The sequence below is a fragment of the Polyodon spathula genome, chromosome 5 (genome assembly GCF_017654505.1).
Source record: "Polyodon spathula isolate WHYD16114869_AA chromosome 5, ASM1765450v1, whole genome shotgun sequence".
In the NCBI taxonomy this organism is placed as follows: domain Eukaryota; kingdom Metazoa; phylum Chordata; class Actinopteri; order Acipenseriformes; family Polyodontidae; genus Polyodon; species Polyodon spathula.
In genome coordinates, this window is record NC_054538.1 from 23504830 (window position 1) to 23524128 (window position 19299).

Genomic DNA, 19299 nt, shown 5'->3' on the forward strand with positions numbered 1-19299 from the left:
AGTCTTTTTTTTTCTCTTTTTTTTTTTTTTTTTTTTAAACACAGTAAAATGAAACAGTTTGCAACACGCATGTCTAATTAATGGGGATAGTTCTAATAGTTTAACAAAGTTTATAGCTTTCAGCTTGTTTGTATGTTGTACTTATAATAATCAAGCGCATGCATAAGAAAAGAAAAAAACTCACTCCCATAGGACTGGCAGTGCATTTTAGAACTCGGTACTCAAAGGGTTAATATGTGTGTCGGTGGGGGAGGAGGGGGACAGCGCAACAAAATGTATGCTAAAAAAGGGATGGCATTTAAAGTTTGCACACCACTACGAGTTAATTTCTTTGGCAATTGATTTTTTTTTTTTTTTTTTTTTTAACGCTTGTTTGTCTATTTCTTGACGTTTTTTAAACTTAATTTTGTATTGATACACCAAACTTTTATTAGCATCTGCTTTGTTTCTGCGCTGTGCCGATTGCTTCCCAATTCCCCTGGTAACAGAAGAGCGGGGAAGTGTGTGCAGAGAAAAAAAAAAAAAAAATCTCCCTCTTTGCAATAAGTGTCTCTTTTGGTCACAGCTAATGTGAGCCATATATGAAAAGTAATGTATCACTTATATTTGAGCATCAAAAGAAATTGGATAAAATTCACTAGATGTGATTGAAAAATGACAAACTCTATAGAGCAGGTGCAGTGACTTTTTATTGTGCTGATTAACAGTTGACGTCACGAAGGTGCTGCAAAATGATCAAGTGGCAAGAAAGAAGCTATTACTCAAAAAGCCTCACCTTAAAGCATATATGGAGTTTGCAATAAAAGCATGTAGATGATACTGCAGACAGAGGAGACAAAATTTGAACTTTTTGTTCTAAATTCTACGCGTTACGTCTGGTGCAGTGTTGGGCTTGCGCATCACCCAGTCAATGCCATCCCAACTATCAAGCATGGTGGTGGCAGCATTATGACAGCATGGACTGGGAAGCTTGTCAGGATAGAGGGGATAATGGATGGTGGAAAGTACAGGCGAATCCTTGAGGAAAACCTGTTTGAATCAGCCAAGACTCTAAAATTGGGAAGGAAATTCACATTTCAGCAGGACAGTGACCATTCTACAGTGCAAAGTTAGTAAAGACCTATCCAAAACAACTCTTAGCAGTAATTGCTGAAAAAGGTGCTTCTACCAAGTACTGACTTAAGGGGCTGAATACTTATGCAACCAGTAAATGTCATTTTGTACATTTTCTTTGCAAGTTTTGCTGACATTTAACCTCCTGATAACAGTGTTCAATTGAATCACTACAGCTTTGAGTTGAAGTGTGTTTGAAAAACTGTGCATAAATTATGTGACATTATTAGTTGTGGGTGAAGGCTTCTGCAAACCACTGTATATATCAGTTCTAATGTGACAAGCTATTCAACAGCAATCTTAAGGTTTGTAACAAGATGTTGCCTGTTTTTATGTTCCACTTACATAAGCTGTGTATTCTACTGAAGGACATTTAAAAAAAGGGAAGGGATTTGAATCTCATGTGTTTGGTCACATCATTTGTGTTCTATTTTACAGGAGAACACTGTGAAACAGAAATAAATGAATGCATTTCCAATCCATGTAGACATGGGGGAACATGCAGTGATTTTGTTGGACTCTACAAGTGCATATGTCCCACAGGTAAGTGAGATTCATACTTTCAGAGCAAACATTACGAACTTATACAATATTGTGGTATCTCATCATACTAGGGTATTTGGCACAGAACATTGTAACTGGGATGGTATTTTGTTTGACATGTTTATTGTTTCATTTGCCAAATCATCCTATTTTTTTTCTGGTTGACATGAATATACAATTTAATATATAATGGTAGGGTGTATTTAACATTTCCTTGTACAATTGTAATACATCCTTTCTGTGAATTAGACTGTAATAAAAACATGTTGTTAATGACCATATTTTAAACCCTACTTTTGGAAATATTTTTTCATGCATTAGCTGTCCAGTTTTTGTTCTGATAATTTGTATTACAAAGAAACAACCTGTACATACAATTTCTTCCAGTATAGTTATCATTACATAATCCCAACAGAAAAAAAATAAATAAATCACAGCACCTTAGTATTTTTATGGTGAAAGAGAAGTGTTAGTGGGTAACAGAAAACACTGCAGTGTACGAACAACAGTAGATGTGACAAAGTTAAAGACTGGATGTTCTGTGACCCTACCTTGATAAAAAAAAAAATATTAAGCAAGCTGATAATTAGACCTTAATTGTTTTCAGCTCTTAACAGTTGCATATTTCAATTTAGGTATAGCATTTTATAAGTAACTTGAACCATGCAATTGTTTAAGTGCTGAAAACAATTAAAAATGTCTAATTAAGCAAATGATCAGCATAATTAAGGGTCTAGTTAAGTAATTGAGAGCGCTGCTGGAATGAAAACCAGCAGGCACAGTCGGTCCCTAGGACCGGTTTGGGGAACCACTCTATTAGACTAACAATTCAAAGAGTAATGTTTATTTTCATACTGGTCCATTATACCTACTTAAATTCCTATTTACTATATAATGCAAGTCTTGAATTTGAGCTCCAGCTTACCATAACAAGGTGCCAACTAAGCTGTGTCATTACATGCTTTAAAATTATTTCAGTGAAAAATATGAAATGGTTCATTAACACTTATTAGTTCAGTCAAATAGGCAATAACGTATATACTGTTTCCCACAACGACTTGCATTACTGGTAATTAAGAAATTAATTATTTTTATACTGTAAATGATGGCCAGTATATGTTATTTTCCTAAATTTCCACTATGTCAGCATGACTTTGAAATAGATGTTCGTACTAATTTTATTGACCTATTTTTTTTTTCCATGATTGTTTTATTAGCGAGGGGGCCCAGCACATTTAAAAAAAGACAACTGAAAAAGCAGCCCCAAGATCATTTTTGTACAGTTAATTGGATCCCTGTAAAACTGCATTTGAATTTAAATTGGTAGTCATTAGTACACCCTAATCATAATAATTTGGAACAATTCATACTTTAGTGGCCCATAACCTAAATCAGATTTAATAGTTAATAATATTAGTGAGACTCTAGACAAGACACATGAGCCATCAATAATAACGCAGTATGTTATGAAACCTAGCATTTTCAAATACCATTTAAAAACAGTGTTTCTTTTCTGATTTGAGTGCAAAGTTCCCCTCATTTTCTTTTCTTAAATAACACCAATTCCGAGTTAATAATTAATTTATTGCTCATTTTACAGCAATTATTTTATTATTCCAGATAAAAATAAAATGGGGTTACAAGAAGAGGAGTAATATTGTAACAGAAACATGGTTTAGTTTGGAAACCACATGTATTGGTTTATGCTGGTGAGACAGGCAGTAATTGCCTTAGGCAATCAAAGCAAACCTCTAGACTTGTTTACTGTAGATATATGCAAGAAGAGCCTATCAATAAAATCATTGGTATCTCCATGAATATTGCAAGTATGCATCATTATTTAAACAAAAATAATATTACTTTTATTAGATGTCGTTATTATATCATCATGTAATAGTTTAGGAAAATGCAGGGAATTATCATATTCCCCTTTTAATTCAACTTTTCTCTATTTTTTACAGGTTTTCAAGGAGTAAACTGTGAGGTAGATTTAGATGCTTGTACATTTCTGAACTCCAGCTGCCCTCCTGACTCGCTGTGTGTGGACCTGCCAATTGGACTGCAGTACACGTGTCGTTCACCATGCCCAGAGTACCTCAAGGTAGGCAGCTACAAGGACTTAGAGAGAGAGTGAAACAATTTAAAAAAGGGTAATATATTAACCAGTTGTTGCCACTTAAATAATACATTTCCAGTTGCAGCATTACTGGTATGTGAATCAGTACCATTAACAAGTTAGCCCAACAGTACTACCTTGAAAACATGTGGTTTACAATGTTGTGATTTTTCTTTATCAGCAATAGTGTGCAAGTCCCCTGGCAGTGTTTATCCTGAACTGATAAATGCTTCAGTGAAGCATTAGCAGTGTGGTTCATGCCTTAAACTGTCATAATATTTCAAAGCACTGAGGAAAAATAAATGTTGCCGTTTGCCTTTGGGGAGAACTATATTAGCCTGTAAATGCTAAATTTGGTAATAAAAATTAGATTTTTCCTTGTAGGTACCAATACAATTGTTATAGTGTCAAATGTATACTATGCTCACGTTTAAACGTTTCAAAATCCAAACTTTACAATAAATTTTGTACTTGAAAAGTAATCTGTGGCAGTAGTTTTAAATGCAACATTGTAATAATGAAAGGAATACAGTGTAGGGTACACTATATTTTATAGATAGCTCTAAATATTTGACGATATCTATAAATTTCCAGATATCAAAAATGTTTAAAGATATCTTAAACTAGATGGAAAAATAAGAAATCAAATTCATTTAAGACATCTGTGAAACAGATATATCTAAAGATATCTGTAAAGATATGTAAATGTGACAAAGTGGTGAGTGGATACTCTTGGGGAGGCCTTCATCCAGCAGTGTATTGAAAAAGGCTAAAGATGGTGATGATATATATATCAAATATATCAAATCCAAGAGAACACAGGAAATCTGAACCTTCTAGTAGATTGAGAATTTATGAATGTGTGTATTGTAAATTTCAGAAATAGCGCTGCCAAATCCCAACTGCGTACAAATACATGTACAGTATAACAAATTATATTGCAAAGATGGTTTCCAAAAAGTGTTTTGTATATTTATATATAGTTATGACTGCTGTCATCAGTATTTTTTTTTTTTTTAAGCTTGCTGCTGAAAATAAAAACTGTTCAGATCAGGCATTGCATTTTGCTTTTGCATCTGTATTTTAAACCCACCACTGTTTGTCTTAATTTATTATCTCAATATCATACCCCTCTATGCTGATCAGTCACCTCCATTCCCAACCAGCATATTCAAACAGGGTATAAGTGCTGCCAAACAAACTGTCAACTTAGCACTGGCAGCACCACTCAATCCCAAAGGGTGGAATCAAATCAACTCATTCAAACACAAAAGCATAACCTCAACAATCCTGATATCCACTCCCCCAGCACACCCACGGATCCATTTTCTATTACCAAATTGATACTTCCCTGCTTTCCCCCCTAAAATGAATAACACCCTCTGTTGCAATCTATGCATCATTTGTTCAGGTCTCCTTCTATGTCTCTGTTGATTTCACTTTTTTTTTTTTTTAATTTATTTTTATTTATGTCCATAGCCATGTGCAAATGGAGGCCACTGCTTTATAGATGAAATTGAGAGTTACCACTGCGTCTGTCCACCTGGATGGACTGGAAAAAACTGTTTGGAAAACATAAATGAATGTGAAGAGCACTGGTGTCAAAATGGAGCTACTTGTGAAGATGACATCAATAAGTACAGGTACCTTGTTTCTTTTTAAAAGTACCCAATACAACACAAGACCTAAATCTATTAAACACATACTTGTGCTTTGCTGAGAATCTCTTGTTTCACTATGTGAGTGTGTGTGTGTGTCTGTGTCTAATATATATATAAAACTGCAATGAATTTACTGATGCAAGTGTAGGCAAAGCAGAGAAACGCTGCCTTTTTTAATAAATATAAATAATTGTGATTGTGGGGAAAAAAAACAGCACTGCGAGCTACACCATGCTAAAATAATACCACATGGAATGACTGCAACCTCTAAACACAGGCAGTCATGGAGCCACCATAACTATTAAACAAGAAAAAAAAGTTTTTTAAAATCAAATAAACACTTTTCTAAAATCCCAACCCTCGGTGAGACAGCGTTTTTCCTCTTTCACACAGCCTGCAGTGCAGCTCCTAACTGGAGCCTAGTGCTGCAACCATGCATGATACACAATCATCTTGCTAAGCTGTTTGCAAAAATATTACATTATAATTTCACCACGTTTAAAAATAAATAAATAAATAAATAATAACTTTCCTACCCCCTCCAAAAATTATTTTATTTAAATTATAACAACCCAAGTCTTTTCTTGACACAGTGAAACAAACAGTGAAACAAATTTAAACACAATTCCACTATACAGCCCTCTCAAATCAAATGAAGCACTGACTCTGTACACTTCTTTCCCATACCGATTGGCTGCCAGTACCACAGACCATAGAGGGAGGCGTGGTTGAAATGAGAGACCAGTTCTACTTGATTTCAAACACTTAGTTTTACAACAAATACCATATAATAATCGTAAAAATGAAAGACACTATTTTGTTTTAAAATGTGTTTTAATTATTTAAATGCCCTGAAATGACAGGTAGCCATGTTATAAGTGGTATAAACCATTTTGGTCTGTGTGGTTCTAATGAAATATACCACACCACCCCAGGCGTGGTATATATCAAGAGAACCACATGTCCCATCGTGGTTTATACCATTGTGAAAGGATGGCTGACATCAAGCCAGATGCAGTAACCAAAACACACAGGCAGTATTGCAGTTCAAAAGGCGCTGCAGTGCCGTTTATTTAAACAACACAAACAAACAAAATATTTGAACAAAAACACTGCCCACAGAGCAAAACAACAATATATACAGCTCTGGAAAATATTAAGAGACCACTGCAAAATTAGCAGTTTCTCTGGTTTTACTATTTATAGGTATGTGTTTGGGTAAAATGAACATTTTTGTTTTATTCTATAAACTACTGACAACATTTCTCCCAAATTCCAAATAAAAATATTGTCATTTAGAGCATTTATTTGCAGAAAATGACAACTGATCAAAATAACAAAAAAGATGCAGTGTTGTCAGACCTCGAATAATGCAAAGAAAATAAGTTCGTATTCATTTTTAAACAACACAATACTAATATTTTAACTTAGGAAGAGTTCAGAAATCAATATTTGCTGGAATAACCCTGATTTTCAATCACAGCTTTCATGCGTCTTGGCATGCTCTCCACCAGTCTTTCACATTGATGTTGGGTGACTTTATGCCACTCCTGGCCTAAAAATTCAAGCAGCTCGGCTTTGTTTGATGGCTTGTGACCATCCATCTTCCTCTTGATCACATTCCAGAGTTTTTCAGTGGGGTTCAGGTCTGGGGATTGGGCTGGCCATGACAGGGTCTTGATCTGGTGGTCCTCCATCCACACCTTGATTGACCTGGCTGTGTGGCATGGAGCATTGTCCTGCTGGAAAAAACAATCCCCACAGTTGGGGAACATTGTCAGAGCAGAAGGAAACGAGTTTTCTTCCAGGACAACCTTGTACTTGGCTTGATTCATGCCGAAGTTGTCCGATTCCAGCCTTGCTGAAGCACCCCCAGATCATCACCGATCCCCCACCACATTTCACAGTGGGTGCGAGATATTGTGGCTTGTAGGTCTCTCCAGGTCTCCGTCTAACCATTAGACGACCAGGTGTTGGGTAAAGCTGAAAATTGGACTCATGTGGGGGTGCTTCAGAAAGGCTGGAATCGGGCAGATTTGTCTTTGTGAAGGACGCATGAATCAAGCCAAGTACAAGGTTGTCCTGGAATAAAACTTGCTTCCTTCTGCTCTGACAATGTTCCCCAAGGTAAAGACCCAGACTTAAACAAGTAACAGACCCAAATAGGTGAGTATGGATCTTGTACCTGTAAATAATTATAAATACGGCAGTCCAGAGTCCTAATGGGCTACATATTTGCCTTGTTCTCTGCTAAATCACCTTGTAAAGAGTACCTGCCAGATAAAATAATAATACATTATTGGTAAATTACACACAGATATATTGATGATGTTTTAAGAAGGATTGCATCCTCTCTTTTGCAATAACCAAGCATAGATTTGATCTAAAACCCTAAAGTTGCTTTGTTAAGGCATCTCAAATGACATAATAATAAAAGATTGTCAAATAATGTCATACAGATATGTGGATGCTGTTAGAAGGATTCCATCCTCTTAACTTTAATGGCCAAACATATATTGCCTATAACTTTAAAATGCCTGCCATATGAAATAACAGCACATTGGTAAGTCATTGCATACAGATATCCTTGTACTGTTTTAAGGAGGATTTCATCCTGTCCATTTCAATAGCCAGATCTAAACATATGAGGACTTTTTTCCCTTAAAATCTTAAGGTGTAAGTTCTACTTAACAGCAAAAACTGAAGTTCTTTCTGGCTACGCCACCTGAGGGTGGATTGACACCTATCTGGAGAAGATTGCACCTTCACCACATGCAACAAGTTTCCCTCAACATCAATCTTTCTTTGGGAGCTACAACAGGACCCAAAAGGTGGCAATTTTGAAGGAGACTTATCAGAGAAGTACTAACACCTTCACAAAGATCATCCTGACTTGCAGCAATCTTCCATGTGCTGAAAACCATTTGCCAGTTAAAACAAGGGCATACTTAAATCAATAGACATTACTATCCAGAAAAAGATATGCTACAGGGCTTATTCAACTTCCAGTTTTTTCCCTCTGTTACTACGAAGGAACACCATTTATCACTTTAATTGCTCCAGTATTCAACATGGATTAGACATGGCACACAATCCAATCCATTCCTTTGTCGACTGGGATATGTAGGCATACTCAGCCCTGACAATATGCCAACTATATTTGGATAGTAAATTGGGAGGCAGACTTGTTTTTAGCTCTTCACTGGGCCTACAGGTTTTGGATTTCTGAGATCCTGGAAATAGTGGAAGCGGTGCTCTGCACCTACTGTGGTGCTGTGATCTGTTGTCTAGAACAGGACCATGTTTTCCACAATACTTTACAGCTGATGATAGCTGCCTGAAGACTGGAGGGCAAATACTGAAGAGCTCTACTTATCTTAACAAGTACAAACCCTACTTGGTCAGTGGATTAAATAAACACATTTTAAATTAACGGTCAGAAACTTTCAGATTTTAGATCATACAGATGAATGAGAAGTCATCCTTGTGTGATCCAAAATTGTTGCATGACTTGGAGTCAGGGATTCTACCTACCCTCCATCAATGTTCACATTGCTGCAATCTCCAACATGCTATATAACTGGGAATTTCACTCTGTAGGTCCCACGCTACAGTTGCTATAGTGTTTGGTGAAGCTACCACTCCAAGGAAACCCCAAGGGAGCCTCAGCCGGCATTTAACTATTTAGGTACCAGACCCTGGCTATAGGAAAGAAAAATGTTACTGCATTTCTAGTGATTGTGCTCTCAGTAGAGGGATCACAAAAGCAGGGCACATCTGTCTCCAAACAGATACATTTAATCTGCATCTCATCCTGCATCAAGTTGTGTTGCAGTTGGAAGGAAAGAGTCCTCAGTATCCATTTAAACTCACAGGATAAGGTAGGGGTAATATAGGAGCAAAACTCAAATATGCCCAATACAGGACTTCTGCCACTGTGCTACCTGGGCCTCCTCCGAGACCTTTTTTAGTGTTACAGCTTTAATAAATCTTATTTTCAGCCTACTTTACTCTATGTATGCCTTATCATCCTCTACTAACTTTTACCACCACTCTATTGCTAAGTGCTTTGGTATATGTACACACTGTGTGGAGTTCATCAGACGAGGTAAAAAGACGAAGATTACCTGTAATATGGTTTCTTCGTAGGATTATGAACTCCACATGCCTACTGTATATCCCACCCTCCTTTACCCTCTTCTTTACTGTTCTTATTTTTGAAATTTGGACATTGATTGGTAGTGATGTGGGTTTTGGCACAGAAAAAGATTAAATCCATGATTTCTGGGTAGGAGATCAGTTTAATCCTCCTGACCAAGCAACATAGAGACCAGCAATTAACACTGTGTGGAGTTCATCATTTTACGAAGAAACCATATTACGAGTAATCTGCGTTTTTTTTTTTTTTTTTTTTCACAGATTACAGCTACTAGTAGCTTGACTTTCAGCATCATAGATAAAAAGTCATATAGGTCAAATACAGCAACAGTATCTTGTGATTCTGTACAGGATACAGTATTATATTGAGAAATAACTACAGTAGCATATGACCTAAAGTTTAGGATAATACTATGCAATACAGTAGGTTTTCATTTAGAAATTTATATATTTTTGTAAAGTTAAGTGGCAAAAATCTTCAGGGGCTATTGTCTTTATCCGCTTCTAGCTGATTTAATTCTTTATTTAATGTAATTGCAAGTTGTTTTTGAGGGTTTCAGAATTTGACTTGGAGGGACATCCCTAAAGTAGTTTGAACATGTTACACAACATGGACCTTCTGTCTACGTTGACTTTGTAGCGGTTGCATAAAATACCTATGAGTATGTTACTAGATGTAACTAGATTGTAATCATCATAAAAAGTTATGGTCAAGCTACTAGTTTCAGTTGTATGAGAAACCAACAAGATAATATACAGCTATGGCCAAATGTTTTTTTTTTCCTCAATCCTAAAATTCTGTGAACGTAATTTAGATATTTTATTGAACATTATGTAATCAAGAACTACAAAATGATATTGCAAAGGTCTACCAGATGCCATAATAGTAGTACAGTGTTTCATGTTTTATGTTTTTCATCAAGTATACAGAAAACTACAAAGCATTATGTAATTAAATATGTTAATGTATCATTATTTAGTAGATTTTCATTTGACTTTAAGAACCAAAATTTGTTAATTGTGTAGGGTGATGCAAATCTTTTGGCTTAGCTATACAGAACTCAAGTAGTATACCATTACAAAATGTATGTAATCCAAATTATTTATTTATTGTTATGCTTTATAACAAATCACTTTAATGTGATTTATTTGTTTTGGTACCGTTAGGTGTATATGTCCTGATGGCTTTACTGGATTATTCTGTGAAATTGACATTGACGACTGCATTGGAAACCTGTGCTCGGAGCATGGCACCTGTCTGGACCAGCTGTACAATTACACCTGTCGCTGCATGCTTGGATATGAAGGACACTTCTGTGAAACAGAGACTAATGAATGTACCAGCTTACTTTGTGAAAATGGAGCCACCTGTGTGGATTTAATTGGTGATTTCTCATGTCAGTGTGCCATAGGATTTGAAGGTATGTCGCAACAGATTGTGCTGAAGCACTTACTTTTATTTCATGTTACACCTTAATTTAAATTGGTTCATATCAATATATATATATATATATATATATATATATATATATATATATATATATATATATATATATATATATATGGAGACCATGCTTACAATCTTATTTTCTAACAATATATTTATGGCAAAACCTTTCGCTACTGGCACATTAATTACATGGCTTACGGAGTTTAGATTTTGAGTATTTTTAGCAAAAAAAAAAATTACCCATTCATTGTATCTATTCTCTACCTACAGGGTAAATGAGTAACGTGGATGCTTTTTTTGAAGTTTGAGGAATAAACTGAAGTAGAACACATAATTACTTCTTTGTCAAATTAAGCAATTTTATTGTAATAGCAGGCTTCAGGCAATGTTCCTAGACAGTTGTCAAGTAAAGACCTGCTGTTTTCTGCTAGTTTCTGATCCATCCAAATTAGGATTTAACTGAAGGAGAACTCTAATTGTGTTCAGCCTGGGCTATACTGTATAACTATTCTTCTGATATAGGCAGAAAAGGTTCAACCTCATTTGTTAAGCTTCCTATTGAGAATGACTTTTGGCAGTTGTAAATTCTGATTATTTATACATAATTGGGGAAAATAAAATTATATATGCCAATTATGAACACGTTTACCTATTTAAGAGGCAGTACATACCAAAAGAAAATAATTTCAGGGCCGACCTTCTGCATCCAGTTCTGGTTAGGTTATTAGAATTGGAGAGAGATCAGCAAAAAAAAAAAAGGATGGCAACAGTCAGAGCAAGAAAAACTAGGGTAATGCAGAATGGGACTTGCATAGTAATATGAATTAGCCAGTTACCTAGGAATCATGCTCTAAGAAACTATGAACATATGAAATCAGTGACTTGTTGGGATTTCTAGATACTGACAATGATGTCACTGTGAAACATGTAGCATATGCCTGTATGATTAATGAAGGTTATTTATTTATTTATTTATTTATTTATTTATTTATTTTTAAATTGATATTTATACTGTAGAATACATTTAGATACCACAATTTTAGCAGTACATTTGGTGTGTGTGTGTGTATGTGTGTACATACATACATACACTGAACAAAAATATAAATGCAACATGCAACAATTTTAAAGATTTTACTGAGTTACAGTTCATATAAGTAAATCAGTGAATTGAAATAAATTAATTAGGTCCTAATCTATGGATTTCACATGACTGGGAATACACATGCATCTGTTGGTCACAGATACCTTAAAAAAAAAAAAAAAAAAAAAAAAAGGTAGGGGCATGGATCAGAAAACCAGTCAGTATCTGGTGTGACCACCATTTGCCTAATGCAATGCAACACATCTCCTTCAGATAGAGTTGATCAGGCTGTTGATTGTGGCCTGTGGAATGTTGTCCCACTCCTCTTCAATGGCTGTGCAAAGTTGCTGGATATAAGTGGGAACTGGAACACGCTGTCATACACATCGATCCAGAGCATCCCAAACATGCTCAATGGGTGACATGTCTGGTGATTAAGCAGGCCATGGAAGAACTGGGACATTTTCAGCTTCCAGAAATTGTGTACAGATCCTTGCGACATGGGGCCGATGGCGGCGGATGAATGGCACGACAATGGGCCTCAGGATCTCGTCACGTTATCTCTATGCATTCAAATTGCCATCGATAAAATGCAATTGTGTTCCTTGTCCGTAGCTTATGCCTGCCCATACCATAACCCCACTGCCAGCATGGGGCACTTTGTTCACAACGTTGACATCAGCAAACCGCTCGCCCACATGACGCCATACACGCTGTCTGCCATCTGCCCGGTACAGTTGAAACCGGGATTCATCGTGAAGAGCACACTTCTCCAGTGTGTCAGTGGCCATCGAAGGTGAGCATTTGCCCACTGAATTCGGTTACGACGCCGAACTGTAGTCGGGTCAAGACCCTGGTGAGAACGACGAGCACGCAGTTCATCTTCCCTGAGACGGTTTTTGACAGTTTGTGCAGAAATTCTTTGGTTGTGCAAACCCACAGTTTCACCAGCTGTCCGACTGGCTGGTCTCAGACGATTCCACAGGTGAAGAAGTCGGATGTGTAAGTCCTGGGCTGGCGTGGTTACACGTGGTCTGCGGTTGTGAGGCTGGTTAAGATGTACTGCCACAGTCTCTAAAACGACGTTGGAGGCGGCTTATGGTAGAGAAATGAAATTCAATTCTCTGGCAACAGCTCTGGTGGACATTCCTGCAGTCAGCATGCCAATTGCACGCTCCCTCAAAACTTGAGACATCTGTGGCATTGTGTTGTGTGACAAAACTGCACATTTTAGAGTGGCCTTTTATTGTCCACAGCACAAGGTGCACCTGTGTAATGATCATGCTGTTTAATCAGCTTCTTGATATGCCACACCTGTCAGGTGGATTGATTATCTTGGCAAAGGAGAAATGCTCATTAACAGGGATGTAAACAAATTTGTGCACAAAATTTGAGAGAAATAATTTTTTTGTGCTAAATGGAAAATTTCTGGGATTTTTTACTTCAGCTCATGAAACATGGGACCAACACTTTACATGTTCCGTTTATATTTTTGTTCAGTGTATATATAGAAATATGTTGCCATGGAAACAGAACACAATATTGAAAGAAAAAAGTATTCTTGTAGTTTTCATGTACATACAAAGCTACATGGAAAAAATATATTCCTGCTTGGGAGCTTAATTTAATAATTGCATTATCACTCTCTCTAGAATAAAACACAGTATAACAGAGAAGAAATACATTCAAAATAAAGATATGGATGTTCAACCAAACAATGATCAGAAGTCTGAAACAAATTAACCTCAGACCAGTAACAGAACTATTTAAGGAGATGTCTTTAAAAATGGCAAGAATTAAAATACAAAGAAAAAAATCAATTGCGTTCAGTGGGAGAAAGAAGAGAAACTAAATAAAATAACACAAAATATTCAATTCACAGGTTTCTCTGAGTTTTAAAATAATCAGACATTTTGTTTGACCACTAGTAACATCCTGTATGATAATTTCACTCGGTTGATGTCCTGAGAGTTCAGGCATCTGGCTGGTGCAACAGCCCAAACTTGAAATTGGTTGATACCCAGATCAAAGCTGCTCTGAGAGTGGTTAGCGGCACTCTCAAGTCAACACCACTCCCCTGGCTACGAGCACTTTCTAACATCCCAACTGCTCATATCTGGTGAGACACCGCTGTAATTCAAGAATACAACAGGATCCTTGCCAACCCAGACCTGCCAATCTGCCGAGATCTCATGTCTGCTCCGCCAGACCACCTCAAGTCTAGAAGACCATTCTGGCCTCATACCTCCACAATTCAACCCCGGATTGAAGAACCGACAAAGGAGTCGCTAGTTTTCTCCCTTCTGCAGAGACATTGGTCCACACTTAACCGGTTAAGAACTACACATGGGAGATGCAGCTACCTCCTGCATAAATGGAAAACTAAGGATACACTATATTGCCACTGCAGTGAAGTCCAAACTACCAAACACATTGTGAACAGTTACCCACTGTGTGCCTTTACAGGTATACCATTTACTGACAACTAAGGACATTTAAATGGCTTTCAAACCTCAATATATAACTTTAGTAATTGCATTTCTACACAATACAAAAATAAAGAGTTCACTAAATATAGGTTTTGTGAGCACATAGTGTAGTATATAGACATGACTGCAGTGATACTTTTGACAAACATTTTTTCTATAAACACAATTATAATATTGTATTTCTTTCATTCATAAAACTTAGAACTATCATTGTAGAGCTTTGTGAACAGAGCCCAACATCTTCAAAGATTATAATTGGTGCTGTATGAATTTTTGTCTTCTGACTCAGGGAGGACATGTTCTGAAAACATAGATGACTGTTGGTCCAGACCTTGTTTAAATGAAGGCACTTGTGAAGATCTCATCAATGGTTTCAGATGTGTTTGCCCACTTGGTAAGTATGCTTTTAAATAAGACTTAACTAAACAGATAATTTCATGAACTTAGTGTGTGCATTTGTTCAAATGGATAAAATGTTGTTTCAAAGAAAAACAATTCTGGAAAAGCACCCAAAAAATCTAAATAAAAAGTTCTTTATACTATGACAGCTATAACAGTTACTTAAAAAATACTTTGAAAAAATAATATAAAAATTATATGTCAGGAAATTCCCAATTATATTATCCATTTCTTTATTATTACAAGAACATGCTTAGTCAGGTTAATTCAATGTGAATGTGTTACAATTAATTAATTTAGTTTCATGAAACGAAAATGCAACTATAATTACACTATGTAACACAATTTTTGTTCCTGGGTAGTAAGTGTTATTTCCTAATTGCTTATGCCTCAAAAGTATAGAAAATGGCTATTATTCCCCACAAACTTTGCTTTTGTGAGCAGGACAGTGATATTTCAAAATATCACTATTTCCAGTGGGAAAATGGGCAAATGTGTGTCTTTTCGTTCACATAAAGTCAGAAAAAAACAACATATGAATCCAAATTAACATGTATTTATACTAAAGTAATACAAACATGACTACAAAAGATATAGAAGTGAGTAGTTTTTCAAGATTTACGATTATACTGTATTTACGATTATACTGTATTTACAGTATAATCGTAAATCTCGAAAAACTACTCACTTCTAAATCTTTTGTAGTCATTTTTGTATTACTTTAGTATAAATACATGTTAATTTGGATTCATATGTAGTTTTTTTCTGACTTTATGTCAACGAAAAGACACACATTTGCCCATTTTCCCACTGGAAATAGTGATATTTTGAAATATCACTGTCCTGCTCACAAAAGCAAAGTTTGTGGGGAATAATAGCCATTTTCTATACTTTTGAGGCATAAACAATTAGGAAATAACGCTTACTACCCAGGAACAAAAAAAAAATTGTTACATGGTGTTATACTCAATGATTCCTTGTAGCTTAGACTTTTGGGTCTGTTGGTTTGGAAACTCAATTTGTTGAAGTGTCCAGTACAAAAGGCTCTCCTAACAGCAACAAAGTTTTTAATCCCAAAATCGGATCAAACTTGGCAACAAAGTTTTCAATCTAATAGAATCAACAACCAGCTGCAACAAAGTCTTCAGTCCTTGGTAAGAGCAATGCAACAGCACCCATCTGCTCTGTCACTTCTGTGACAGAATGTTTAGCTACCCAAATAGCAGGGTACAGTTTCTTTTGGAAACTGTGGTTTTAGGTGTTCAGCGGACCCAGACGGTTTTGTCTGATAATAGTCTCTGTAAATTTTACGGTAGTCCTCCAGCAGGGCCTCGGTTTGACCACTTGTGATCGTTGACTGGCTTGCAGCTTGCTTTTTCTTCTTGGGTCTGTTTTTAGGCAGCCCGTCTTGGGTCTGTTTTTAATCTGTCCTTTCTTAGGTCTGTTTTTAGGTCCTGGAGTTGCAGCTTCGCTTAACAGAGTGACAGCACATTGTTTAGCATTTGATGTGGAGCACAAAATGTTTAGTTTTGCTTGGGTATTTGTAGTCTTTTCACTCTGCTAAATAGCTACTTTCAGGAGGTCATTGGTGTATCTTGCTTCATTAAAACTCACAGGCCTTTGATGTTTTAACGTCCTTCTCCACTTCCCCATGTCAAACACTTGCGGTTGCAGATGTAAATTATCTGTGGATAATTCAATTGTCCTTTCAGCCTATTCCAGTCCAAGTGCCACCTTGTTTAGCCATCCAGTTCAGTAGGTCACATAGTTCAGTATGTCTTCAATAAAGGGGCCCTTTTTCTCAAGATAGTTACATTTCTTATACACTTTTCAGGTATTAATATCAAATTTAGGGAATGTGCACCACACCATTGAGGCATTTCATACACCTCTGCGTCAGCCTGCACCACGAGCACTATAGCACTCTGGACTTGTGAACCTATATGTCTTTGTGTGTGTTCTACTGTGTTTTATTTACGAACTGTGTCTTATTATTTCGGGACTGCAACCTGTTGTTTTGGAACAGGGATTATTCTTTGTGGTCGCCAGACCAGGATTATAAAAATAAAACCTGTTTGTATCGTGAACTTTGTCTGTCTTCTGTTTCATAATCACATCACCACTAAACTTGCGCACTGCAAACCATTTTGCCACACGTGCTGTTGCTGTCCGAGGAGACATGGCTCTAATCGAGAGGGTTGGGCTTCCGATGACACCCAATCCACAAACGGGACCAGTGATGACGGCTCCAAAGGCACGTGCACAGAAAATGCTGATGGAGGATCACCCAGAAACATACCTTGTCATGTTTGAGAGGTTGGCTACCACCGGATCATGGCCAAAGGAGTTCTGGGTGACCCAGCAAAGGCTCTGCTTGATCGGGGAAGCCCAGGCAGCTTATCAGGCCGTGACAGATGCCAATGCCGCCCAATACTACCTGGTAAAGCAAGCCATTCTTAGGCGCCTGAACGTCGCGGGGTAGACAAACGGTACGATTTAGGAAGTACCGGAGATCCATGGATACACACCCCAGGGTTATCGCACAGCGATTGCGTGACCACATGGTGCAGTGGCTAAGCCCCGCCCACAAGTCAGGCATACAGATGGGTGAGACTATCTTCACCAAACAGTTTTGCCATGTTGTTGGCGCCGAAACCCAGGCAAGGATACAGCGCCACAATCCCGACAACCTGGAAGATGCTGTGAAACTAGCTGAGGATTTCAAAGACTCACTTATGTGGTTTTAGGGAATGTGAAAACCCACACATTAGTGGACACGGTATGTGTGTGCAAACCTTAATTCGGACAGCTGTCTTGGGCAGTGTGTCATGGCATCCACAAGGTCAGGTTGCTATCTCCTCTATACATGGAGACAAGGCAGCATACCCTACACAAAGTATACTCATCAGTGGGACCGATAAAATGTCACCTATTCATAGGGGTGGCAGAAAGGCTACCACACCCAGTAAACGTGGCAGGAAAAGATTGGTGATATTTTTCCCTTATAAGCTGAAATGTTTTTCCCTATTTTTGTTCTAGAAAAACTAAAAGAGAGACGGATCAAAAAATGGGAGGGTGCATCAATGAGATGAGGCTGGGGTCTGGTGGGAGAATGCTCTGATGGTAACAAATGCCAAAGGGAGCTGGTAAAAAGTGTGACCAATAGGGCGAGGTTACTGTGCCATCCAGAACAGAAGCTACTCCAGCCACTTTCAATATACCAGATATGGGCATCAAGGGCGGACCTAATGTGGGGCCAAACCAATGAAACCACACTGGGTATGCTTGGGAACAGGTCCGTTCTATTGAAGGTAAGGATGTTGAAGGTGCTGGGATGCTAGTATATCCACACTTCCTTATCAAGGGGCAATTGTTATATGGAGCAAACCTTGCCACGTGCACAGGGCAGCCTGTAACACAATTGATTGCTCCCCTGTCTTGTCAACTCAAGGTCATGAGTCTGGCGCATGATATCCCTTTTGCAGGGCACCTTGGAGCTGACAAAACATAATGAAGTATCGAAATATGTAGCCATGTGCCCGCCCCTTTGGTCCCACTGCCAATTATTTCTAGTCCCTTTGAGACCATTGCAATGGACATAGTGGACCATGTGCTACTTTCTAATTTCTGGTGTATGCACATATTAGTGGTGGTAGATTATGCAGCACGATACATGGAAGTAGTTCCATTGAGGTCAACTGGTGCAGCTGCAATAGCCAAGGAACTAGTGCATATTATGCCAAGAGTAGGGATCCCCAAAGAGATACTGACTAAACATGAAACTAACTTCTTGTCTAATACGTTACAGCAAGTCTACAAAATATAAAAAAAATATGTCCCATCAGGAGATTTGTTTATCATCCACAGACAAATGGTTTTGTGGAGCATTTTAATCAAACCTTAAAGCAGATGCTAAAATGATTTATGAGTTTACGATTTACCTAATTTTTGCAGTAAGAGGTGCCGCAGAGTTCAACAGGGTTCTCCCCCTTCGAGGTATTGTAATGCTGACAACCTTGCAGCATCCTCAATCTGTTGAGAAAGGGTTTGGGAAGAGCACAAAGGCTCGTCCAAAAATGTAGTGCAGCATATGCTCCTACTTGGAAATCGCCTGGATTTGGTCTGTTGTTTGGCCCAGGACATTCTCAAGTCAGCTCAGCACCGAAAACAGCAACATTACAATAAAAGTGTGCAAATTCGGACCTTTCGAGCAGGAGACAAGTAATGCTGCTTCTTCCCTGCTGTGTGCTAAATGGCAGGGGGCATATGAGGTGATTGGGGCTATA

At 37.5% G+C, this 19299-nt stretch overlaps 1 protein-coding gene across 1 annotated transcript in view; it reads left to right on the forward strand.

Moving 5' to 3' along the window:
• The window catches only part of eys (eyes shut homolog), a 380525-nt gene that overhangs the window by 31357 nt on the left and 329869 nt on the right, over positions 1–19299 (forward strand). The window contains exons 7-11 of the mRNA XM_041251458.1: positions 1552–1656; positions 3618–3757; positions 5252–5415; positions 10759–11012; positions 14904–15008. Coding sequence (XP_041107392.1) covers positions 1552–1656; positions 3618–3757; positions 5252–5415; positions 10759–11012; positions 14904–15008 — 768 coding nt within the window. The remainder of the gene's footprint in view (positions 1–1551; positions 1657–3617; positions 3758–5251; positions 5416–10758; positions 11013–14903; positions 15009–19299) is intronic.